The sequence below is a fragment of the Aristolochia californica genome, unplaced genomic scaffold (genome assembly GCF_029961685.1).
Source record: "Aristolochia californica isolate CCGP_79_NKW_82.1479 unplaced genomic scaffold, dmAriCali1.0.hap1 SCAF_11, whole genome shotgun sequence".
NCBI classification, from domain to species: domain Eukaryota; kingdom Viridiplantae; phylum Streptophyta; class Magnoliopsida; order Piperales; family Aristolochiaceae; genus Aristolochia; species Aristolochia californica.
Genome location: NW_027181782.1, coordinates 11,132,846 through 11,160,501, shown reverse-complemented (window position 1 = coordinate 11,160,501; position 27,656 = coordinate 11,132,846). Strand labels below are relative to the sequence as shown.

General features: G+C 40.2%; 1 protein-coding gene across 1 annotated transcript; it reads right to left on the bottom strand.

The window, feature by feature from the left end:
- Window positions 1-75: 75 nt before the first annotated feature.
- Window positions 76-27,656, bottom strand: LOC137944567 (vacuolar protein sorting 38-like). Its single transcript, XM_068790252.1, has 6 exons — window positions 27,145-27,656; window positions 21,478-21,684; window positions 20,811-20,988; window positions 20,392-20,567; window positions 2,110-2,337; window positions 76-507 (listed from the first exon to the last, which is right to left on the bottom strand). The coding sequence occupies exons 1-6, from the start codon at window positions 27,343-27,345 to the stop codon at window positions 391-393; spliced, it is 1,107 nt and encodes a 368-aa protein (XP_068646353.1). The 5' UTR covers window positions 27,346-27,656; the 3' UTR covers window positions 76-390.

Here is a 27,656-nt window from a genome sequence, read left to right as displayed (position 1 = left end):
AAATGACCATTAAATCACATGAAACACTTTACGAAGTTATGTATATTCAAACAAGAAGAATATGCTCAGCCTCACTGCCCCAACAAGTTATCGTATAACCTTAATTTCAGTTTACAAAATCAATATTGGTTGTGTATAGTCAAATCTTCACATCCATAACTCTGGGTCAAATCCCATGTTTAAACCTCAATTGTTAATTTTCTGAATCTATAACTTCTAACTGGCAAAGTAATCGCCTTTAATGAAGAGATATATGATATGTTACATGCCCTTTAACCTGGTTTGACAGTCAAGCTTGTATAATCATCAAACCCAATGGCAATTGAGAAGGTGCTCAACAAAAAATATAAGGCACTTTCTGCAGCCACGGATACTGAAAGAGTTGAAGGCTTACTTCTCTATGAATTCCTGAGACTGAATTGTCCTATAAAGCTCCTTCAAATTAGCCAATACTTGACGTGGTCCCAAGCTTTCAACTCCAATGTAATTCAACAGTTGCTCTAAATCCTACAAAATCCAAAAGATTGGGTCACTTACACTCACTAGAGTTGTTGGAACAGCAAAACAGCAACAACCAAAGATAAATTAGAGAGCCAAAGGGGCAATAGCGTCTTATCAAGCAAACAAAATATTCACAGAATTTAAATACAATCCAAAGCAATCATGTAATGTACTTGTCTCCACTGAAGGTTGTCATTCGTACCAAAGAGCACATCTAGACAAATCTTTTCTCAACAGACAAAAAGGAAGAAGTGCACAAGTATGCACTTGATTAAGTGGACTGGCATAAAATCATTCCCACCTGTTGTTTCTGGCAAATGAAAAGATGATAATTCAAGGGCAGAAAAGTATGATCTAGCAGACAGAAAGAACAGATTGAGAAGAAACTTTTTTCATGCAGAACTACTAATAAGATCTGTTGAAATAGAAGAGAAGCAATGCGACATAATATAGTTTCATAATCCTTGGGGTTAGATAATTTAGTCTCTGCAGTAATTGTCTTTGTTTATTAGAAATATAATGTATTAGATAGTGTCTTTCTTAGGAGTCTCTTATTTCTAACGATGTTTATTTAGTTTAGGAGTTTCTTCTTTCATTCTTATCTTTCATTTCTAATTAGGAGTTTCCAATTTTAGGTTAAAATTTTCTACAGGAGGAATGCTTAACTTGTAATTTCTGTTTAAGGGTTTTGACTTGAAGAGAAGTAAAAGTCCTGTTTGAAGTAAGTTTCTATGTAAAGCCCTCTCCACGCCCTGGATAGAACATTTAGTCTTGTTTATAGTTAACAAAGTTATTTGAGTTTTATTTTTTCATTGAAAGTCATCTTGCATTTTGTTGTAAACCTTTTCTCAGGTCAAGTTGCAATTATAGAGCAAGTTGGTCTGTAACATGTTTTTCAAGCATTTAAGTGCAAAATTCTATAGTTTCCCTATTCTTCCAATTCTAAACCAGAAAACACAAGAATTTTTATAGATATTACTGTATTTCAGTACAGAGGTTAGTCATCCTCACTGCCCGGTATGGGTTCTTTGTGTTAGATACATCCTCTAACCATGTGTGCATCACTTAACATATTTCATTTGGAATTAATTTATAAAGAGGATTTCTGAAATTACTTATTTAGACAGATGATTCTATTTAAAAAATGGTTCCATTCACTCACCAAGCCTAAGTACATTATGTACACCTGGCTATAATCAGGAGCCAATTAGTAACCGGGCCCAGATTTGGCTCCTTCCTCTGGACTGGGATCAGTAGAAGCGGGTACAGATCTAGCTATTATCTAACCTCAAGCTGACCCAGTTGACCTGTTTTATTATTTTACTATAAGAATTTTCAATTTTTTTTTTTAAAATGGTGACCTTTATTAAGCAAAGAACAAGCTATAAACAATCAAGGATGGGAGCCCGAAACAACAAGAGATTGGAGGGGGATCCCATCCTAAGCAAGAGTCGCCCAAAGAAATTTTAAAATGAGACCAAGAGTCTAAAAAATGTAAATACTTTGATAGGTAACAACAACAAATTTAGGTAGTTTATAAGGAACTAGTATGAAAATACCAAGCAGGGAAAAACCAGAACAGAAACAACTGTTTTTAGCAGTTAATACCTTGTTCAACAGAAATATTGCATAAGCAGCTCGAGTAGGGTCTTGGCCTTCTAAAAATAGAGAAAATTCAGCAGGCTTCACATTGATTGCAACTGCTGAATTAACAAGCAAATCAGATGACATGGGTTCAATTGAAGGAGCACTGTCAGAAATATATGAGTGTGAACCACCTAAGCGCAAAGGGTAGCGTAAAGGAACATCAAGGTAAGATGCAACACGTGAAAGAACCTGCAAACATGTGTCAAACAACCTTAGGTGACTTGTAAACCACTTTAATTGTAACAATTTGACATGTACAAGAGTCTTGATCAAGTCAGTTATTTCATAGTTTCCTATTTGTGTTTAAATTCTATGTAGGTAGTTGATTTTGTGCTAAATTACCGGAGTATGAAAGGAGGCCCTCATCCCTCTTGAAGGCTCAAACACTTGTCTAAAGAAATTAATGATTCCTGTAGTTCCTTGGTGGCCTCTGAGGTCCACATTTTGAAAGAGCTGAACTCTACCATGGATTCATTAGCAAAGGAAAAAAAATCTCTAATAACATTCTTTTGCTGACAATACTCATCTTTTGTTTAAGATTCTTTATGTTATGATTTGGAAAAGTTGTTGATGGGATTTCAATTGCGCCTCCTTTAAATCTTCTCCATTATACTAATATTTGTGGGTCAGTTTGCAACCTATTCAAGGTATAGAACAAAAATACGTGTTAACATCAACCAATACTGCCGACATAATTGGAGAGGTTAGGAAGATGCAACTGAAATTGCTGCAACCATGGATAAATGTTCTCATTGACATATTTGTTGGCACGTAATGTGTAGAATTGTCAAACACATGTTACAGTTTATAGCTACATAAACAGTGGATGTGTATACATAAACCATGAAACTACGTATTGTCCAAACACATGGCAAGAGAAAAAAGAAAAAAACACAGACATAGGTAGACGCCACATGGGAGATTCGCACAAAAGAAAGGATGCAGGCTTGGGGATATTCACAAGCATGCCACAAAGAAATGAGTGGCACCACATCAATAACACTTGGGAAGAACAAATGGGACATTAAATTTTGCACGAAATGTCCCCCAAAAGTGAACAAGTACATGTGCTTCCTATTCAAGAAATTTATGGAGAAGAAACGAAGAACAGCATAAGCATGGAGGAACCATTGATGATATCATGCATCATTTATACCAAAAAGATAATACTGACAACAAGGACAAAGACCCTGAAGCCATCATGGTGAATACGTGATTATTTGACCCAAAAAGAATGGCAAGGTCAAATACTCAGGGAGACAATAGGCAGAGTGGACCAGCAAAAGCCAAATATCCTCCTCTAATAGAACAGTGGGTGGGCCTGCACCCAAATTTGTCCACGTGTAAGAGCCATAAAGTGGGTCCACATGTAAGGGAGAGTGAACAATAGCCCCATATGGATTAAAGATTAGAAAAATGTTGTAGTCACTAGTTTGGGCTTGCTTCAAGTTATTCTCCACCACTTCCATCCATATGATTTTTTTTAATAAAGTACAACAGAAATGGAACAGGCTGCTATAATACAAATGAAATGAAAGAATACAAACTAATGAACATCAATAGAAAAGGAATCTGCCACTAGAACTTCTAATAGATCAACTCCATGTCTCGCTAAAGAATCTGCCATGCTGAACCCATTGAATGTCAAGATGCTGAATTTATTGAACAATCTCATCGTGAACATATAAAAGTGAAATCAAGAAATAATTACCAACGAATCACCTTCAATAATGAGGGGAGCCGAAAACTTCTGGAGAGAAAATCCTTACACACCAAAAAAGGGCACGGAGCTCAGCTTCAGTCAGATCACAGCAACTAAAGGCACAGAGTACACACAGAAAACTAGACCGAAATAGCCCCAACCACACCCCCACCTCTAGCGGGACCTGGGTTACTCCTTGTACTCCCATCGAAGTTGAGCTTGTACCCTCAGGATGGGAAGACCAAGGCACTTTAACAGCCATCCATAGAGTCAGAAGAAATAGTTATTTCATGCCAATGCATTCTGAGGACAGCTTAAAATCGTTGAAGGCCATAATGCTAACTAACTGAAAACTGTATATCATGAATTATCCTCTCAATCTCCCTCCCAAAGAACACTGCATGCTATTAAAACCCCGGTCATTCCTCTCCTTCCAAAGTAGCACTAACAGTAGCAGCAAAAGAAGCTTGCCATAAAATCCAACCTTAGGAAGGCAAAGATCGTTTTAAAAACTTGTTGGAAAACGAGAACAAGGGTATTTTGGTCATTTTACCTTATCGTTATTTATATTTCTTGATGTAATCTTGTTCTACATGTCAAACTATGTCTATGGGCCAAATTTCATGGAAAGGGGAAACAAAGAATAGGAGATATAAAAAATTAGGGTTTTCACTTAAAGTAGGGGCAATGATGTAAATTGTACTCAACCCTAAGTTATAAATAGAGGCTGGGGGACGTGCAGGCCACCCATCTCAATCTCTTTCTCAATTTTTCTCTTCTCTACTTCTTCTCCCTCTCATTCTCTCTCTTCAACCTTCTTTCTTCTTACTTTTTTCAAGGTATCAGAGTAGTAGATCACATCAGGGAAATATTTTTTGTAAGTTTTTTCTCCTCTTTGAAGCAAACGTCTACATAAAGGATATTTTTCCAGTTTTTCGGTTACTGGCTAGTAAAAATCCAATTTTCTCCCTTTCTCTCTGCAATAACCCTAGGGTTATTGGCTCTAATGTTCTAAGAACAAATTTTGATATTCTAAACTGCCAAAAGAGGGTTCTTTTATGCTGATCTAGAGGTGTGCGGCAAAGTTCCAAAATTGTGACTGCTGACATCATCTACACACTTACTGACATTAGCCCTAGTGCAGGCTCCAGTGCACTTTATCTTGTGAATTTGATCCCCTTATTGGATTTTATGGATTTTTTTTATCAGCCCACATCTTATATCTGCCCTAATTGTGATTTTACGTTGTGGGGTCAACTTGAGCAGGTTGATTTGGAACTTTTTAGAAGGTTTATTTGATCTGTTTGGTATTCTTATATATCCGATACGGCTGACTCTAGTGAGGTTTACACTCCAACAAAGGAGTCATATAATCTGGATGGTAAAAATATTATTACTATCACCTCTGAAGAGTTGAATGGTGATAATTACCTTGGTCCAGATCTATTAAAATGTATTTGAAGGGCAGGAAAAAGCTGAAATTTATTAGAGATGACCCCCTGTTCCTCGGGCTGATGACTGGGAGGCTGAAGACAGTCAAGTGATGACTTGGCGTGTCAACAACATGGATCTAATATCAGGAGCCAAGTTATGAATTTTGAAACTACTAAAGCTATGTGGCTATCCTTGGAAGCTCTTTATGGACAAGAGAGCAATCTTTCCAGGGTTCATGAATTATATACATAATTTTTTGGCTTAAAAAGGGGTAACAGAACTGTGACATACTACTATAGTTTTTTTTTTTTTTTTTTAAAAGGATATATATAAACAAAAAAACAAAGAATTATAGAGGGACGGGGAGCAATTCCCTAACAACAAGAGATTGTAAGGAAGCTCCTAACTTGGCAAACACATCTGCCAGCGAGTTAGTAGATCTCGAAATGTGAGACCAAATACAAGAAAATTGAGAAGAAATTTCAAGGATTTCCCGCAAGGAATCCCAATGGCGCCATGCGGGGGGGAGGACGCCTTTTCACACCAACCAATTACCACCTTCGAGTCCCCCTCAATGTGAAAAGGACCACTATAATGGTCACGGTAAACGCGAAGCCCATTGATAAGACCTTGAATCTCTGCCATCATTGAGTCAACAATGCCAAGCGGACCAGCATATGATAAACATTGATTGCCTGAGGAGTCTGAGATAACACCCCCAAAACCCGCCTTTCCGGGATTACCCTGAAAGGAACCATCAAAATTTAACTTAAGGAAACCAAGCTCTGTGGGGGGGGGGGGGGGTCCATTCTTGCATGACCGGGGTCTTGGTCCTACACCGCATTTTTGCAATAATGTTCCAATTATCGCATATGGATGAACTAGCAAAGGAGGAGAAAGACTTCTTTGTAAGGAGCCAAGTAGAGATTTTGACCAGTCACACAATCCGCCACCCTAATCGCAGAATTACTTCTAGCATCAAAATGCCTTTGGTTACGTTCATTCCAAAGCCCCCACGGAATAAAACCAGGGAGGGGAGTACTAATGAGCATCTTAATAAAAGAAATCAGATCCACTGACGTACAGAATTGTAATCCTGTCTTACTGATGATGGAAGTCCATACCTTCTACGAAAATGAGCAATGAAGCAAAATGTGATTGACTGTTTCGACCTCAGAGTTGCATAGAGGGTCAATTGCTGGATGACCACTTCTTCTGAGTACGTTTGTCGTGAGTATCTTTAATGGTAGGCACTCCAAACGAATTTTTTTATCTTTGGCGGGACATAAAGACGCCATGAAAAAAGAACCTCATGATCCCTTTGGTTTGTATGCCAACCGTTGATGAAGCTGTAAGCAGAGGACACTGTGAAAAGACCACTTTTATTAGGCCACCATATCATCTTGTCAGCAATTAAAGGCCTCAGTCTGCAGGATTGTAGAGATTCCATCAACCTTCTTGCCTCCAGAGCCTCGGTATCAGAGAGACCCCTTCTAGGGTGTAAGTTCAAACCATTCTCTTCAAAAGCATCAGCAACCGATATATCCTTTTGCACAGATAGGAGGAGAAGGTTCCTGTAAGTTGACTGTAAAGGCTCTTGACCCATCCATCAGTCCTCCCAAAACTTTAAAGATCTTCCATTACCAACATAGAATTTGATAGCTGAAGAAAACTTGGGGATAAGTAGATATAATGATCTCCAAATTGGAGAAAGACATCTCCGATTGCCACCTGAGATCTACCAAGGAGAAGGGTAGCCAAGTTTCGCAGATACCATTTCCTTCCAAAGATTAGAAGAAACATTATTGAACTTCCAAAGCCATTTTAAGAGCATGGCTTGGTTCATATCCTTTGATTTCTGAATCCCTAGACCTCCATATTTTTTGGCATGCAGACATCATCCTATTTTACCAAATGGTACTTATAAGTATCATTCGATCCTCTCCATAGAAATCTTCTTTTAAGCCTATCCATGGTATTGCAAATTGAAACAGGACAGGGCATAAAGGATATAGCATAATTTGGAATACATGCAATACAAGACTTCAAGAGAATGAGTTTGCCTGCTTTGCTAAGAAATCTGCCGTTCCAAGTTGCCAGACGGGTCTCCAATTTTTCCACTACCGGATTCCATAGACTTTGGTAAATGCGGCCATTGAAGAGAGGAAGACCAAGGTAGGTTGATGGGATAGTGGAGGTTTTACAACCAAATATATTTGCCAGCTCCTCTAATAACGTAGGGCAGATATTGAAACCCATAATGAAAGTTTTCCCCCAATTAACTTTTTGCCCCGAGGCAAGTTCAAATAGGCCCAAAACAACTTCGATCCTTCTAGCACCGTCTATATTTCCACTCCCAAAAATAAGAGTATCATCTGCAAATTGAAGAATGGGGATGTTAAAAACTTGCTGAGAGCTGGTTGGGGGGAGCCACCCAAGATTTACCGCCGAATAAAACATAGAGGAAAGAAATTCCCCAATAAGGTTGAAAAGAAGCGAAGAGAGCGGGTCTCCCTGATTGATCCCCTTGTCCCTTTGAAATAACCGCATACGGTTTTCCGAGATAAGTGCTCCGGCCCTCTCCATATTGAAGGGGACTCGAAGGAGGTCATTGGATGGTGCGAGCGTACATCCCCACCCCCGTGGCGTCATTGGGACATTTTTTGAGAGATTATTGAAATTTGTTCATTATTATCTTGTATTTGGTCTCACATTCCGAGATCCGCAAATTCGGCAGCCGATGCGCTTGCTAAAAACGGAGCTACCCTACAATCCCTGGTTGTCAGGGACATGCTCTCCTCTTTGTAATTTCTGTATTTTCTTGTTTATATATATACACATCTTTTTCAAAAAAAAAAGAAATAACCGCATATGGAGCCATTAAGAATGAGAGAGTAGGAAGCCGAACCCACACAACTCTGAATCCAAAATCTCCATTTTGGGCCGAATCCCATTTTTTTCCATAAGCTCATCTAGAAGAATCCAATTAACCTGATCAAAAGCCTTTTCCAAATCAAGCTTGAGGGCGATTCTTGGCTCTTTACTACGGCTGAAATGATCGATGAGCTCATGTGCAGCCATTGTAGAGTCAAAAATTTCTCTCCCCTTGAGAAAAACGCCTTGTCCGCGATGAATGACGATTGGGAGAAGGGCTCTTAGCCAATGTGCTAGAATTTTTGCAATGATTTTGTACGCACTAGTGACCAGCCTGATAGGTCGGAAGTCTTCTAGCTTTTCAACATTGATCTTCTTCGGCACCAGAGTGATGAATGTTGCCCCAATGCTGTGGAAGGTGATACCATTCCTATAGAAGCCAAGCAACATAGCAAAAAATATCCTCTTTGAGCAGTGGCCAAATTTTTTTTAGAAAGTCTCCATTGAAGCCGTCTAGGCCCAGAGCACGATCACTTTCGATTCCCATTACAGCACGCTCAATTTCAGCAGCAAAGAAGGGGCACTCCAATAGGGAAGCGATCGTAAGAAAAAAAAGAACCTGATGTGTTGAACTTTAGACCTATCTGAACATTCCCCGAATATAGATCTGTGAAAAACTGAATCAACACATTAGTTATCGAGGTCCGACACGAAGTTTTTTTTTTTTTGATGAATAAAGCGTATATTGATAAGACAAAGAAGAGAATTACAAACCTAGCCTTGGGGGCCTGTCTCCACAACAAAGTGTTGGAGATAAATGCCAGCCTTGGCCTGAGAGTCTGCTAGGTGATTAGCAGAGCGCGGAATGTGATTCCATTTATAGCTTAATTGGGAAAATAAATTACATATTTCGTATTCGCATAGCCTTCTTTCAGCCACTTAAATCTAGCTCTTTGCTTCCATCTAATTCACTCTTAATACAAAAAATTATTTAAATCAGAGTTTAGGGAAATTCGGGAAGAGAACTCAAAAGGAGATAGGTACCTTTGTTCCTCCACCTGGTCCAGATCTGCAATCTGAGAGAGGAGAGTAGCCTTCGTGGAAGCCCAAGAGGAACGACAACTTACGGCCCATTCCTTCAAGTTCCTTTTTAGGGAACGCAATTTTAAAGGAAAGGCCCACTCTCTTCTGCCAAAACTCGGACCTTCACCCCACCAACCATCAATAAAGGATTCAAAGTTTTGCACAGAGAACCATGAATTTTCAAAACAGAATGGAGAAGACCCCCATTTCTCGAAAGAGGTAGATAGCATGATAGGTCAATGATCTGAGCCCATCTTATTAAGCACCCTTCCAGAGACGTTACCAAAAAGTTGAAGCCAATTTGAGCAAGCCAAAAATCGGTCCAATTCGAGAGGATGGGTTGTCTCTGGCTGTTGTACCAAGTATAGCATTTCAAAGAGAGAGGAATCTCATCAAGATTGCACCCACCATTGAAATCTGAAAAACCCCGCATTGAAGCTAAATAATGGTTTGACGGGGGTTTCTTTTCATTGCAGAACCGGATGGCGTTAAAATCTCTCGCAAAAATCTAGGGGAGATTCCACAACCGATTGAGATCCGCAAGCTCATCCCAGAAAGATTTTCTCTCCCGATATCTAATCGGGCCATAGACTCCACCTAAACACCATATACTACTAGAGGAGATATCTCGGAACTAGATTCCAATAGAGAAAACGCCCTCAAAAATATTGATAGCATCCAAAATGGTAGAATCCCAGGCCACCAAAATGCCACCGGAGTGACCGATGGAATTGACAGCCACCCACTTAACTGAAGGACATGTCCACAACTCCCTGGCAATGTGGTCTGACATCTCCTGGCATTTCGTCTCTTGGAGAATTACAATTGAGGGTTTATACTATAGTTTTTTTCTGAGTATCTGAGAAGAAATTAATGTCTTTCATCCTTTTACTACGGATGAAAGGGAACTCCAAAAACAGGAGAGTCAACTTCTTGTGGCGAAATTTCGAGATGGATTGTGTGTTGAATTTGACAACATAAAGGCACAGATTTTGGCCTCAAATGAAATGCCTAACCTCTCTACTACGTTCAATAGGGTACAGAGAGCTGAAAAGACAGTTGTGCCTAGAGCTGAAAAAGACAATAAAGTGGGGGAAGTTACTGGCCTTAATAAATCAGCTACAACATCTGATTCTACTGATACGTCTAAGGGATGCATGGGAACTGGTAGAGGTAGAGGCAGCATTAGAGATAATTCCGGAGGGACGAGGCCAAGAAGATAGTAAAAAAATTTGAGCGCAAGTGTGTTAATTGTGGACATACCAATCATTACTCAGATAGATGTTGGATGAAATTTAGGAAGCCTGGATGGGCAAATGCTATTACACATGAAGGTACAATACCAGGGTCTAAAATTATAATCCCACCTGGAGCTCCAAATGAATTACAAAAATTGATTCAACATCAACAACAAATCTCATAGTAACAACAACAGATTTCCCAATGTATGGCACAACTATCTACACCCTCTGCATCATTGGCACATACGACTCCTCCGATAGGTATGTTTGCACTCTCAGTGTCTCATTCCCCATCTTGGGTTCTTGATTCCGGTGCCACAAAACACATGTTAGGTATGTCCTCACTATATTCTGACTTAAAAGAGTTTGTTCTCATTAAGCATGTTAATCTTGCTGATGGGTTAGTTTCACCAATACAGGCAGTGGGAAATGTTACTCTTGCACCTTTTCTTTCCTCTCAATTTGCACAGTTAGTTCATAAATTTCTTTTAAATCTACTATCTATCAATCAAGTGGCTAAGTCTATGAATTGTTCTCTAATTTTTTACCCTACTCATTGTATCTTTCAGGATCTTGTGATAAGGAAGATGATAGGTTCCACTCGTGAGAGAGGGGGGACTATACTATCTGGACAACCATAACCCAAACAGTACTTTACATGCACTACACACAGTTGATTCACCCCTTTAGTGGCATCTCAAACTTGGGTCATCCATCTTCAGCGTCACTGATTCAAGTAGTTCTAGATCTTCCTTCTAGTATTACTTTTCAATTCGAGTCATATCAGCTGAGCAAACATCACCAAAGCTCCTATCCCGTTTCATCTCATAAGACAAGTAAACTTTTTGAGCTTGTCTACCCAGATTTTTGTGGTCCTTGTCCTGTGACTAGTTAGTTTGGTCATAGGTATTTTATTTCCTTTATTGACGATTTCAGTAGATGTACCTGAATTTATTTCATGCGAGAAAAATTTGAAGCTTTTGATGTATTTCAACTATTTTATAATGAAATAAAGAATCAGTTTGCAACTTTTATCCAGATCTTGCAAACAGACAATGGTCTTGATTTTATGAATTGTAAATTTGACTCTTTCTGTTAGTCAAAAGGAATCGTACATCAGACTTCTTGTGTGTTCGCTCCACAACAAAATGGAATTGTTGACTGTACGAATCGTCATTTACTTGAGGTAGCTCGCATTATGCTGATTTACATGAATGTACATAAGCCTTATTGCAGTGATGTTGTTATTAATGCATGCTTTCTCACAAATAGAATGTCGTTTTCTACTCTTGATGGCAAGATTCCTATGCAAATTGTTTTACTTATTGCACCTTTGTTTTCAGTGTCACCTCGGGTCTTCGGGTGTGTATGCTTTACACATGTATTTGATCAGTCCAAGGATAAATTGTCTCCACGGTCTATTAAGTGTGTATTTTTTGGGTATTCTCAAATGCAAAGAGGGTACAAATGTTATTGTCCGTCTATTAGAAATGTATCTGCTAATGTTACCTACTTTGAGGATGTTTCATTTTTTGAATCTTCTAAATCTAAGTCGGTTCCACCTGAACCCTTTGTACCTAGTTTGGCTATTCCTCTTCTTATATGGTGACCTTGAGGAGGAAGTCTATATGGAGCAACCTCCAGGGTGTGTTGCTTAGGGGTGGATACATAAGGTATGTCGACCCAAGAAAGCTCTTTATGGCTTAAAATAGAGTCCGCGAGCTTGGTTTGAAAATTAGCCAAGTGGTTATATCCATGGGATTTCGTACAAGCCATTGTGATAACTAATTATTTATTCTGAAACAACCGCCGGGATAATTATCTTACTGGTATATATAGATGATATCATCCTATCTAGGAGTGACAGATCAGGCATTGAAACAGTTAAATCCCATTTGGCAAATCACTTTCAGACAGGATTTGGGTCAGCTGAAATATTTTATAGGTATTGAGGTAGAGAGAAGCAAGGAAGGAACAATACTAACTCAGAGGAAATATGTTATTGACATGCTTCAAGAACTAAACCTGCGGATACACCTATGGAGGTAGGACTTGATCTTCATGATCATCAAAGTCCAGAACTGAAAGATCAAACCATGTATCGAAGGATAGTAGGTAAACACATCTACGTTACAATTACTAGACCAAATATTTCATTTGTAGTGTGTAATGAGTCAGCTCATGGAGCATCACACGTAAGATTCACCTAGAGACTTCACAAAGAATCTTGAGATATCTAAAGGGAGCTCCAACAAAAGGTCTCCTTTTCAAACCTAATCACTTGAGGATTTAGGCTTTCTCTGATGCTGACTATGCAGGCTCCAAACTTGACAGAAAATATACCACTGGATATTGTGTATTTCTGTGAGGAAATCTAGTCAGCTGCAAAAGTAAACAACAGAATATTGTTGCTCGATCCAGTGCAAAAGATAAATATAGCGTAGTGGCCCACACTTTCAATGAGCTAATGTGGATAAAATCTATTGTCCAAGATTTGGCCTCGATTAGAAGGATCCTATGACCATGTATTGTGATAACCAGGCGACGATCTTCATTCCAAACAATCCAGTCTTTCATGAAAGAACAAAGCATATAGAGGTAGATTGTCATTTCATTTGAGATGCAGGAATGAGGAAAGAGGTAACTACTCTATTTGTTCGGTCTGGTGATCAACTTGACGATATCCTAACTAAAGCACTGGGAAAGCGTGAATTTTTGAACTTTTGTGGCAAGCTGGGATTGTTCGACATATACTCTCCAACTTGAGGGGAGGTATTGAAAAACAAGAATAGGGGCATTTTGGTCATTTTACTTTGTCGTTATTTATATTTCATGATGTAATCTTGTTCTACATGTCAAACTATGTCTATGGACCAAATTTCATGTAAAAAGGACACAAAATAGGAGATATAGAGTATTAGGGTTCTCACTTAAAGTAGGGGCAATGATGTAAATTATAGTCAACCCTAAGTTATGAGATTGGGGGATGTGCATGCCATCCATCTTAGTCTCTTTCTCAATTTTTTCTCTTCTCCACTTCCTCTCCCTCTCATTCTCTCTCTTCAACCTTCCTTCTTACTATTTTCAAAACTAAAGCATAAAATCTGGAAAATAATTAGGAACACAACGAAAAACCAAACTTACTCCAATATGGCACCCCTGACTGCAAAAAAGCAAGGACAATGGCTCAAATAAATTATGCACTAACTCCTCAATTACATTACAAAATCTACATCAAGTATCCTCAACAACTTGACCTCACCTAATCAGTTTGTCTGTTGTAAGAAATTTTCCTTTGGCCACACACTAGAGGAAACGAACAACCTTAGGTGGGGCAGGAATTTTCCAGACTAAGAGTAAGGCATGATGACAAGATGATAGATCAGTCATTAGGTGACTATAAAAAGATGAAACAGAGAAAACTCTGACGCACAGATCTTCCAAATGAGCTCAGCATCCTATGAGAACCTCAAAGAACGAGTCTGCAATAAAAAAAAGAGACTTGCGACATCAACCACTCTCTCATCAGTAAGATGACCCCGGAAATTAAAACTCCATGCACCATCGGCATATGGGTGTGAAATTAAAACCTCATTGTAAGATCACCTGAAACAGACACAGAAAAGCCATAGCCAAAGAAGAGGTCCCAATCATCTCGTCTAGCCAGAATCAAACTTTAGTGCCACATCTAACATTAAACCCAATTGCAGAAATGAAAGAAGGTTTAACATGAATAATTGGTTTCCAAAAGCAAGATGCACAAGAGAAATCAAAAGGCATCCAGCAGTCCTCTGGATAGTTATACTTTAGGGCATCCAGCTGTCTTTTGGATAATCAAAATGCCATAACCATTTAACCAACATGCTGTGTTCATCACATTAATAGACCTCAGACCTAACCCTCCTGATTTAGACATGCAAATCTCATCCCAATTGACTAAATGATACCAAAAACAATCCAAAACACCCCTCCATAAGAAGCACAGCATGATTGAGTCTACCCTTAAGGATACATATCGAGGACAAGTCATAAAAGAAAGAGAAAAAGTAGGAATGCCCCACTAAAGTCGCTCTCCTACAAAAGCTAAGTAAATTTCCCTCCCCACGTACTTAACCTTTTCTCCATTCTTTCCACCACTGCAGCCCAAAGATCTATATAGTAGGTCTACCTCGGAACAAAGGAAGCCCTAAATATAAGGTGGGTGAAGTGGATACTCTACAACATAGAGTACAACCGAAAGAATTCTGAAATCTTCAATAAGGTTGACCCCGATGAGAGCTGATTTTACCCAATTGACTTTCTACCCTGATATCATTTCATCGATGGACAAGAGTGCTTTAATTGTGAAATCTTTGTCAACACTGCCCTCACAGAAACAAAAAGTTTCATTAGCAAACTGAAGGAGAGGAAAAGCTAATTGACCAAACATATTGGGAAATGGACATAACCAACCATAAGTTTGCACAGATGGAATATAACAGCAAATGCCAACAATTTCTAAAAAAATCAGAAAAAGAGGGCATCCTTGCCTAATTTCCACCGACCCTTTCAGAAAACCTTTAGGCTCCTTATTGATAAGCACAAAAAAGGATGCCAGCAATGCAACTTTGAATCCAGAATTTTTATTTTCCACCAAATCCCATATTGCTCATTATCCAATCAAGGAAAATCCAACTTAGTCTATTGAAAGCTTTCTCCATGTCAACCTTTACGAGTACCCCTTGACCACCTGACCTATGAAGAGAATGCAGAAGTTTATGAGCCATGAAAACTAAAGGCACTTTTACTAAAACTAATGACAGAATGAAGAACCTTCCTAAGCCTATTGGCTAGAACCTGAGTGACCAACTTATAAGCACTAGACAAAAGGCTTATAGGCCGGAAGTCTTGAGGGTCCTCAGCACCTGAATCTTTGGGGACAAGTGCAGTGAATGAAGCCCCAATTGCTTCCACTGTTACACAATTATGGCAAAATTTATCAAAAGAGGCCAATTTTTTTTTTAAAAATCAAAAGCAAATCCATCAGGGCCTAGAGCCTCGTCACTGGGCATTGACACTTTAACTTCCTCCTTTGTAAATAGAAGTTCAAAAGTATTGGCCTCCACTCACGAGATGGAATGGAAAACAATGTTGGTGGGAAGAGATTGATCTGGCATGTCATCAATATATAACTTGGCAAAATAATTAATCAAAGAATTAACTATAAGGTTCTGATCCAATGACAAAACTCCATTAACGCTTGATGAGGTAATGGAGTTTTTCCTCCTATGAGCAGAAGCAAAAGAATGAAAGAACTAGGGTATTAGCATCTCCCCCGCATGAAGCCACTTAAAAGGTGCCCTCTGCTTCCAGTAGGTCTGCTCATTATACACCAAATCACAGAGATGGTTTTTGTGTTGATGTCTAAGGTCCTCTTCAGCAGGCAATAAAGGTAGATCCTCCATAGCACGATCCAAATCACAATGAAATGAAGGAGATTTTTCTTTTGGAGCTTGTGCTAGCAAAAGAAACCTTTGACCACCTTGGTCTTCACATTAAGCTCCTCAAACCTGAAATAAAACTTAAAAAGAAGAATTACCTACAACATCAATTTCTCTCCACCAACTCTTAACCCTCCCCAAAAAACCATCCTCCTCAAACCAAACTGTCTCAAAGAACCATCATCAATGTTGAATTTCTGGAAAAGAGAAAAACTTCACTAACTTGATGTAATTTGAATACAACGAGTTTCTATTTATAATAGAGTTTTCTATTTATAATAGAGGAAACAAATAGAATCCAATTACAATTAAACTACCCTTATCCCAGTTACACCCAAAGTTAAACACTAAAAGATAAGTTTTAGAACAATTGAAGAACTGAACATAAATAGAAGACTAATATAACTAAAATACCATTAACTGAGACTCTTTTGTGAGACCTCCTCTTGTAAGACTCCACATTATTAATTCTTGCTCTGTGAGACTTCTTATTGTGAGAGTTATGTAATACTCTTCCATATTTTCTCTTCAACACTCCCCCTCAAACTGGACTTTTTAACTTCAGCTTGCAATTAAAAAGATTCTTGGTATTCAATTTTCTTCTGATGAAAAAAACATCTTCATAGATGCAAAAATTTCATCTTTTGTGCTTACCCTTTTTTGAATATTTTGATCACACAAAAATTACCATAACATGTGGAACAAAATACTTCTTTCTCGTACTTCTTCTACTTCTCCCCCTGAAGTTGGGGATAAAAAGGACATATAGACCCAACTTGGACAAAACACAATATGGGAGAAGAAAATCACTTTTAGCCGTACGATAAAGCTCCATAAACCAACCAAAACAGTCATAGTCTAAAACATACTTCGCTCAATTTTAAATGCGGAAAAATGCCCTACTTTTGGGCTTAACAAAGGGACTACTCACTTTTTAAGGGTAACTCAAACACAAATCACCTTTTGGGTAAAGAACAAAAGACTTGACTCAAACTAGATGTCGAGCACACTCCCATACTTTTTAGGTAGTGGGTCTAGGTATTGCTCTGAAGTGATACAAACACCAGATGATAAACTGAAGAAATACAAGAGGAAAACAACTTTAACCGGAAGGAGGTGACTATGCAACACTCATACTTCCGAAGTGACTTTTTTTTTTCTTGAAAACTAGGGAAAACTATAATGGTAGAACTTAATAAACTTGTCCCACCTGAGAGTGACACTTCAATTATTGAGAACCGATCACTTGGTATTAAACCTAAAAAAGTGTGCCTTCGGTAAACAACAATTGGATTATCTAGGTCACTTATTTCAGGTAGAGGGGTATCAGTTGACCCCTCTAAGGTAGAAGGTATGCTACGATGGGAAGTGCCCTTGGATGTCAAAGGCCTAAGGGGATTTCCTGGCCTCACAAGCTATTATCGCCGGTTCATGAGATTACAGAAAAATAGCGGCGCCCTTACCCAGTTGCTTAAGAAGAATTCCTTCTTGTGGAATGATGAAGTGTAAGCAGCATCAGTTGAAGACAGCCATGACCACGATACCTGTACTAGCCTTGCCAAACTTCTCCAGGACATTTGTTCTTGAGACCGATGCCTCGGGACGAGGGGTGGGGGCGATCCTCATGCAGGAAGGGCGACCCGTAGCTTATTTTAGCCAGGTCTTATCAGACAAAACAAGGCAAAAATCAGTATACGAAAGAGAACTCATGGCCATGGTCTTAGCAGTGCAAAAATGGTGTCATTACCTCATGGGTTGGCACTTCATAATAAGGGTAGACCGGGCAGTCTATGCTTCTTGTGGGAGCAAAGTGTGATGGCTGATGAACAACAAAAGTGGCTTGCTAAACTCATGGGTTACGATTTCGAGATCTAATATAAACCCGACCAAGACAACAAGGTGGCAGATGCCTTGTCAAGAGAATCAACAACCCTCACCCTCTCAGCTATATCATTCACCTGCTTCACGGGACTGGAGAGCATGAAATCCATCAAGATGACTGCCTCCGCCGCATACATCAAGACCTACTGGTCAATCCCAAAAGTCACCCTAACTACTCCCTTATCAACGGCTATCTTGTGTTCAAGAACTGCTTGGATCTCCCCCTTTCTTCAGCATGCATTCCACGTCTACTCAAGGAATTTCATTCCACTCCTGCCGGTGGCCACTCAGGATACCTTCGCACCTACAAGAAGCTAGCTAGCATACTGCATTGGAAGGGCTTAAAACAAGACATGCAACAATTTGTCAAGTCTTGTGATATCTGCCAACGAAACAAAGCCAGCAATCTCACACCAGCCAGGTTACTACAGCTGCTTCCAGTGCCCCTTCAAGTGTGGGCGGACATCTCCCTTGATTTCTTAGGTGGACTCCCAAAGCTAGAGGCTACAACACTATCGTGGTGGTGGTAGACAGATTGAAAAAATATGGTCACTTCATCCCACTCAGTCACCCTAATACGAGAAAACAGGTTGCTGCAATCTTTGCCAAGGAGATCATTCGCTTACATGGTTTTCCCCGATCCACCATCTACAACAGAGACAAGGTTTTCACCAGCCATTTCTGGAAGAAACTTTTTTCTCTCTGGGGCACAAAACTCCATATGAGCTCTGCCTACCACCCATAGACAGACGAACAGATTGAGGTAGTGAACCGCTGCCTAGCAACATATCTTCGATGCTTTGTGGGTGACCATCCAAAAATCATGGCCCAAGTTCCGTGGGTAGAATTCTGGTATAACACCACATACCATAGAGTAGCAGGGATGACCCCATTCAAGGCCCTCTACGGGAGAGACCCACCTTCACTCCTCAAGTTTCCATCCACCTCCCTCACCATCTCCCCGGTCCAAGAAGTCAACCAATAGTTGCAAGACATAAAAAGGAATAATCCTTCCCAGGACAGTTAGTTGAGGCCGAACAACCGTAGAAGAATAAAGGAATTGGAGGAGAAGAGGATAGCAGAGAAGAACCTGGAATTTGGGAGGTCAGGACCCTCAAAGTCTCAGGTAACTCACTCTCTCTTTTCTGGTTTTCCATCATTTTATAACTGGAGTTTGCGACACAAGGGGTGGTTGAAGCAGAACATCTCAATATGACCTTGGAGACATCGTCCTGAGATTATTAACATGTAAACAGTCCTGAGATGGAGAAGACAAAGGATGCTTGGATTGTCTTTCCAAGGACGACTAGGAAACGGAAACCTGCAATTCCATGAGGGTGCATGAAAAGACTTCCCATCCAAATCCTTCAAAAGTTACCCTCAAAATGTGAATTGCTCCAATCCTCTGGCCATGTCCATGCTCTGCAATTCTACATGTTCATGACTCAGCCCATGGCTCAACCAGCAATCGAAATTGGAACTCCCACACCAGTCCAATCTTCAATCTTTGCCAGCAATATCTTCTTTTAAAATGAATCTCAAAGAAAGGATGATTGAGTCAAGAATTTGTTACAGAAGGCAAACAAATCTCTGTCGTGGTTCCTTTTTTTTTCAGAGACTTTAACTGCATAGGTTTTTCTCCTCCTAGAATATCAACGTAGATATGAAGAGAGCCGTGATGGAAGAAATATGAACGACGGTCCCAAAACATTTTGTACTGGATGTCTATCAAACATGTCCAAACCATCTGAAACAAATCTCATCTTTTCCTTGAATATTAGCACTATTTCAAACTACTCTCTAATAGTTTTCTCCTTGCTATTGTGACACACATCCATCTCAATATCCAAATACATGCCACTATCTACTGTTCTTCATCACTCAACACTCTGGTCTACATAGTACAGTTGGTCTAACAATTGTAACACTCACTTTTATCACCCTTTGCAGCATACACCTATCAGAAAGCAAACTATGTGCTAATGTTCATTGCAGTCATCCATTATGTACTGTAAAATGTTTCATCCTTTTCTACCTACCTATCTGAAGCATTTTATGTGAGAGAAAGTGTAGATGCACGGTGTTGCTTGGCACTTGTTCTACACTGGAAATATGCTCCCTTGAATCCATCAATTAAAATTAGACCAACTAGCTACTATGCATATGTATACTTAACCTGCCCTCCATATTTCTAATTGTCTAGCTACTTTGTCCCTAGATTCAGCAACAAATGCTATACCATGTACACACAAGTTACAAAGGGGTTGTATCTAGAGATTGTTTCTTAAATTTAAGATGAAAGTTTATCCTTTTGTTTTTTTTTTACAAAGAGCTGTACATTCATTCATTATATGTATTAAAGGTCAAAGCTGGAAAGTTTCTCTAGTTTACCTGAAGGTAAAGCATGTCCTCCCCCAGTCCCGTCCCAATTTTTCTCACCCTAATCACACCCTTATGTCTTCCATTATCAAAATTATCCTATTTCCATGATGATAAACAAAATTGTGCCATCCAAATACCTGTCCAGAATAAGAAGAAGCAAACTTACATGTGCAACATACCCCAAAGCAGACGCAGACCTCTGAGCCTCTTTTTTATGACTGAAAAAGCTCATCTTCTTGAAAGGAGGCACAAAAAGATGTAGTCCTGAAATGGTTAATGGCGACATTCCTGAATTGCTGACGTTTGGTAAAATGGATGGCTGTGAATTGGAATCATCAACACCTAAAAATAGGAGTATCTGGCTCAGCTTCCAGTGGTAATACAAACTATGAACTTAAAATACCAAATTGACATTAGCAAGTAGCAAGCACAAATGCACAAACAAACACTTGGATTTTCACATTGAATATTAACAAGTCAAAGGGTATATGCTTCCTGCAAATGTCAAGACCTATCCATCCTAAAAACTTGCATTTTATTTCTCCATTTCTATTTGACAAATCCTAAAAGGAAAAGCAGTCTTACCTGATCTGTTAACTTTATTTTGTGACCGAACCTTTCCAGGGGCCAGTCCTGCCGAGCCTTTCACAGGATAAAGAGCTGATATTTGCGTTACCATATACTGTTGCCTCATCTTTAGCATCTTCTCCATATTCTTGAGATGAGTATAACCCCTGTCCCCAGCTAATAATCTATGAGTTTCCTGTCAAAGTTTTGTGTCGATAATCAGTTCTCATTTATTTTAACAAAAGATGTTTTATGTAGTTAAAGATGAAGCGCATATTTTGTTAATGACTCAGGACAGCTGCTCCCTGCTTTTTAACTGTACATCTAAGAATGCTTAGGCTACATGAAATGAACATATTCTGTCATCCAAAGTTGTCTTTGGTGTTTGTATACGTCCTGGAAAGATAGAAGGGCCCATTTATGCTACACATAATTGAATTGCAACAAAGAATCTCAGGAAGGATTAACAATAAAAAGAATGAGGTTCACTGGAAAAAGGGCAGTCAGCCTACAGAAACATTTATGACTTCCATTTTGTATGAAATTGCAACCAATATAATCTTTTAGCCAGTAAACAAATAAAAAATGCTCCTAAATTGAGGTAACATAAATCCAAGGAGGGTAAGATAATCAAGGCATGATTATATCAGTCACCATTACATGCAAGAATTGCCTCCAGAATTACCTGCAATCGCTTGCATGCAGTGGAAAGGGCTTTGCTTGCAGTCAACAATGGCCTGACTGCAACACTAAGCTGCTCCCTTTCAGTTTTTGAGGCCTCCACCATGACCTTTGAGTGCATCAGCAGATTCTCAAACGCCAACTTTTTATCTTCAAGTTTCAAGCCCATCTCCTCAAGCTGGTTGAAGCGATGCAGTGGTTCTTTCCTTACCTGCCTTCAACCCGCTAAGCAGCGAACTAATCAATTAAAGTCCAAAAAATTAAACAAGAATAAAGACAAGAACAAAGGACAACACTGACATCGAAAATTGCAGAGCATTTGTTAGCTAAGCAGGTTCTACAAGGCAATTGACAAGTACTTGAGCTTCAGAAAGTAAAAAACCAGGGTATACTAATGTACCATTATATAAATTACCCTGAAATTTTTGCAAATCAAACTATGGACTGTATCTAGGTGAGCATTCTCGGGTAGTTCATTCCAACATCATCTCACTTCTGCATTTCAGCTTTTAACAACTTCAAGGAGCCTAAAAGCCTACTGCATAAAATGGATTTTACCAAAAGAACTGTAGCCAAGTTGAAAATGGAAGGAAAGGACAACCAATTCACAAATATGTCCACTTCCCCAAGCATTCCCACATCGACCACCCCTCCCCCAACCTTCCCACATCGACCACCCCTCCCCCAACCTTCCCACATCAAATCATCCATCATCCCGTTCCTCTTCTCACCATCCCATCAGACCCTACCCCTCTGACACAAATTTCCCCATATGCAGATCCTCCTCGAGCCCCGTCAAGCCCCCCATATCCATCCCTCCCTAGTTTGAATCCCAATTCCACCTGGGATTTCGACCCCCCATATCACTCCCCACCCACTCTATATATCCACTCCCCCACCACTCTCTGCCCACTCCCCTCCAAATTATCAACCCATATACTGACACTATGGAGGCCTCAACCCCCAAAACAACCACCCCTTCCCCACAGACCAATGCTGAAAGAGAATATGCCACAACCCCTTACCTGTATACCTACTCCAGAAAAAAAAAAAAAGGAAAAGACAGCCAAAGTTCCCCCCCCCCCCCCCCCCCCCCCCCCCATTTTAAACTCCCCCCCTGTCCTTCCCATGGAGACCCCTCCTGATTGGCTCGATCTCCCCCCAGTCTTCCCCTCTGAAATCCCCCCAACTTGGTCTGACCTCCCACCAACTATAATCCCAAAACCTACCCCAACCATGGCCGTACCTCTCACTTCGCTGGATGATCTTCTCCTGTTTCTGCTGGAGCAAGAACAAGACTTCCCACGGGAGGAATTTTCGGAAATGACGGAGCTTGCTAATATCTTCTGTTCGAGCTACCTTGAAGCTGGCTTGGCGGAGCGGAATATCAGCACCCCCCGATCTACATGATTGTTCTATCCTGGAATATCAGAGGACTCGGCTCTCTGTCTAAGCAAGCCCTCATCAAAGCAGTGCTTTTTTATATGAAACCAAAAATTGCTATTCTTCTTGAAACTAAGCTGCAGTTTTTTTATTTTTCAATTGTATGTGATTTATGGTATGACACCAATCCTGCGTGGGCCAATTTGGATGCAATTGGCCATTCTGGTGGCATAATTGTCATCTGAGATCCAAATGCTTTTGATGCAATATCCGACGTTTCGGGACACTTTTCAATCGGTCTCCAATTTCTCGATCATAATCTCGGAACATCTTGGGCGCTAGCCGGCATCTATGGGCCTACCCTATAGCGTGACCGGGCATCTTTCTAGGAGGAAATCTTCCAACTTGTCCAGTTATGGGACCTCCCTTGGCTTCTTGGAGGAGATTTCAATGTGACACTTCTTTGCTCAGACAAAAACCCTCTTGCCACTAGAACCTCAACAACCATGAGAGCTTTTTTCTGATTTTATTAACAGTCTTGCTCTCTCCGAGCCTCCTCTCTCGGGAAAAAAAATTTACCTGGACAAATTGCTAGACCCCCCCCCCCCCCCCCCCCCCCCCCCCCCAATCTTATCTAAACTGGACCGATTCTTTGTCAACAATGAATGGAACCTCCTCTTTCCAAGCGTCTCTGGTCAAGTTCTAAACAAAATCGTATCTGACCATTGGCCTATCCAAGTCAATACTCGTCCGATTGCATGGGAAAGATCTCCTTTTTGTTTTGAGAACGCCTGGCTGTTAACTGAGTCCTTCATTCCTTCCTTCAAAATCTGGTGGCTTGAGAAGGAAAATCATCCGAACCAGGGCTGGGCCCTCCCTCTGAAACACAAAGCCCTCAAGACAAAGATCAGACTGTGGGAAAAAAATCACCGAATTTCTGCTGCTTTCTAGAAAGAATCGATTCGCCGCCGCATCTCTGAGCTGGATCTACTGGAAGAACAAAGGTCAATCTCTCCTTCTGATTTACTGGTTAGAAATAATTTAAATTCCAAATATCTGATGATTCTTTGTTCTGAGTCTGTTCGTTGGAAACAACGTTCTAGATTTAGATGGATGGCTGAGGGAGATGGAAATACAAAGTTTTTCCATTCCATCGCCTCGGCCAGAAGGAGGACTAACAGTATCACTGCTCTATGTAATGGAGAACAAGTGATTACGGATAGTGCCTCCATTTCTAACCTTTTGGTGAAGTACTTCACAGAACTATACTCAGAAGTCTGTTTTAGAAGACCAAAACTCCATCAGCTCGACTTTGAGAGTATCTCATCTGAAGATGTTGCAGATCTTGAAAAGCCATTCTCATCAGAAGAAATTGAATGGGCTGTCTGTGACCTACCTAAAGATAAAGCCTCCGGACCCGATGGATTTAATGGTGAGTTTTACCACTGTTTCTGGGACCTATTAAAAAACGATGTATGTGCTTTCATTAGCAATTTTCACCAAGTGGGAATAACTCATTCTAGGATCGGCGCATCCTTTATTGCTCTTATTCCCAAAAAAACAAACTCGGAGCTGCCCAAAGACTTTCGTCCCATTAGTCTCACTTCTAGCTCTTATAAAATCATTGGGCGCCTCTAGGCAAATCGGCTAAAAGTAGTCATTTCCAAGGTAATTAATCCTTGTCAAAATGCTTTTATCCGAGACAGGAACATCCTGGACTCTTCTCTAACTGCTCATGAACTCCTTTATTCTTTCAAAAAATCCTTCCTTCCAAGGTTTGTTCTGAAAATTGATTTTGAGAAAGCTTTTGACCAGGTTGACTGGAAACTTGTTGATTATCTTTTTGATCAAATGGGTTTTGGCACAAAATGGAAATTTTGGATGAGGAGTTGTATTTACTCTCCTTCTTATTCTGTCCTGGTAAATGGAAAACATCGAGGTTATTTCAAAGCTTCTAGGGGAATAAGACAAGGAGACCCTCTATCTCCATTCAATTTTACTCTCGTAGGTGAATACCTTACCTCAATGATCCGTTTTGCAAAACGCTCGGGTTGGCTAAATCCTATTTCTGAAGATCCGAATCAAGATATTCCTATTTTACAATATGCTGATGATACTATCCTTTTTGGAGAAGGGTCCATGAGACAAGTCTCTCACATGAAAGCAGTTTTGAACATTTTTTAATTGACCACTGGTTAAAAAATTAATTGGGAGAAAACTTCACTTTTTGGATTTAACATTGAATCCTCTATGCTCAATTCGATGGCGAGTTATCTGGGGTGTAAGGTTGCGTCTTTTCCTAGCACATATCTGGGCCTGCCTCTAACTCCGCTATTGCCTTCAAAGAACTCCTGGTTCCTCGTTGTTGAGTGTCTCGAGAAGCGGCTATCTTCGTGGAAAGGAAATTTTTTATCCAAAGCTGGTAAGTTGGTTCTCATCAAATCTTGCCTTCATGGTATTCCATCCTATTTTTTATCTTTGTATCATTGTCCAGCATCTATTCGGGATAGAATTGAGTTTTTAAAAAGAAGATTCTTATGGGATGGGCCAAATGGGGAAAGAAAATTCAATCTTGTAAAATGGGGAGATGTTTGTAAACCAATTATAATGGGGGGCCTCGGGATTCGGGACATTGCTACGACAAACAAGGATTTGCTTTTGAAGTGGATTTGGAAATTCAACATGCAACCCAATCTGCTGTGGCGCCAAATCGTTAAAATTAAATCAGGAAAAGACCATGAATGGTGGATGGACGGGGGAAGACTTTATAAATTATCTCCTGTATGGAAGAAAATCTCCAAATTCTTACCTATCTTCAAGTTTGTCGTCAAATGCTATATCAGGTGTGGAAAGGAAGCTCTGTTTTGGACGGACTGGTGGCTCGGCTCAAGCTGCTTAAAGGAAAGCCATCAACGTCTATATCAATTGTCAAGATCCCGTAACACAATGGTTTCTGACCATTGGCAGTCTTCGGGTGACTGGAATCTACATCTTAGGCGAGCGCTGAATGATTCTGAAGCTCTGGAAGCAACTAGCCTGGTCCAGCTGCTCTCCGATGTAAGAATAAAAAGCTCTCCCGACACACTCATCTGGACGCCGAATAAACAAGGTATGTTCTCTTCGGCCTCTGCGTACCACCATATGATCTCGTACCCAACCCCCCAGGCAGTACATCCAGCTGCTTTTGCATGGTCACTGCATATTCCTCCTCGAGTAAAGTTCTTGATCTGGACTATATGCCGCAAGAAAATTAACCTCTGACGCGTTACAAAGACGAGGCACAAATATTCTTAACCCTCAGTGCCCGTTTTGCAATACGTCTCCTAAAACCACAGACCACACCCTTTTGCACTGTGAATATGCTCATAAGATTTGGACGGAATTGATGGATAAAATCGGAATCTTATATTGCCCATCGCAAAATTTGCATAACACAATCCTCACTTTGGTCAGCACTCATCACCCGAAGTTGGGGAAAATTTTAATCTCTTGTTGTGTTGGGCACATTGCGTGGAATTTATGGAAAGAGAGGAATAATCGAAAATTCAACTAGAAAGCTCTCCCTCGGAAAATTCTTTGTGATCAAATTATTGGTCACGTAACCTCTTGGGTTCTCCTTCATAAGGAATTCTGCAATTTAAAAGGGACAAATATTCGTGAAAACTGGCGAAATGTTGCAGGTATGTCTCCCCCGTCAAAAGCCCCTAAAATGGTTGAATGGTCTAAACCCCCTCCTAGGCACTTTAAATTGAATTTTGATGGAAGCGCCCTGGGATGTCCGGGTCTGGCTGGATTGGCGGAGTCATTCACGATGAAAATGGTAATCTTCTCTTCACATATGCGGGCCCAATTGGTATTTCTAACTCTACTAGTGCGGTGTTACATGGGCTGTACAACGGTTTGAAACTTTTCAAACAAAAAAAGGAGGGTTTTCTCTTAGTTGAGGGAGATTCTCAAGTCATTATCAGCTGGTGCACAAAGCCATCCAAACCTCCTTGGCGTCACTGGGAGTTATTTGAAGAAGTCCGTAAATTAATTTCTGCTTTACAATGTAAGTGGCAACATGTTCTGAGATCGGCTAATCATTTAGCCAATGCTCAAGCGAAAAAGGGTGTTTCCCGAAGAATAATTTGCTTGAATGTAAGCACCCAAAATTTCCAAAATCGCCTATTTGTTTTTATTAATTTCCTTCTAGCTACCGTTAATCCCATCAAAATGTATCCACGATCCAGAAGGAAACAATATGTGTTACTGAAAGCTAAATAAATAAAATAAGAAAGATTCGTACCTGGATTGCAGATTCTAGCTTCTGCGCAAGGTACTCCTTCCGCTCTTTAGCTTTCTTGAGAGCAGATGAGAGGCTCCAAAGGCGCACGAGTTCTTGCTGGAGCTCTTCCCATTCGATGATCTTGGGTTGATCCTGCCCATCCATCTCGATTTCCTCCGTCGTGGTCATTGTTGCCATGGTATCCTCTTCCGATGCCGCCATGAGCAGTAGCAGACCGGAGAAACGGTGAGCTTCGACTCAATCCGAGACCATGGATTGTCGAACTCATATCTTTCCGGAGAAAGCCGAGATCCGACGCTTGCTGATCATCGACCAATAGCTGGAACTTCGCAGGAGGGTATTTTGGTCAATTGCATGAGGAGGCTACAGGATTTGCTCAGAACTCAGGAATCAGGAGCACCTCTGTGCAGTCTGCTGCTTCATTGTATTAGGCTTTAAAAACCTATTACTTCACTTTTTGGAGCCAATATAAATCAGATATCAGCATATCGGGAACCGGAGGATCCGATACA

What these genes read in the sequence shown, in the direction of transcription:
- LOC137944567 (XM_068790252.1), bottom strand. Translation starts at nt 27,345, where the DNA reads ATGGCGGCATCGGAAGAGGATACCATGGCAACAATGACCACGACGGAG. An exon ending in AGCTAGAATCTGCAATCCAG is followed by an intron (nt 21,685 to 27,144) that starts GTACGAATCTTT and finishes GGTTGAAGGCAG; the next exon opens with GTAAGGAAAGAACCACTGCA. An exon ending in CAATATTTCTGTTGAACAAG is followed by an intron (nt 508 to 2,109) that starts GTATTAACTGCT and finishes TGGATTTTGTAG; the next exon opens with GATTTAGAGCAACTGTTGAA.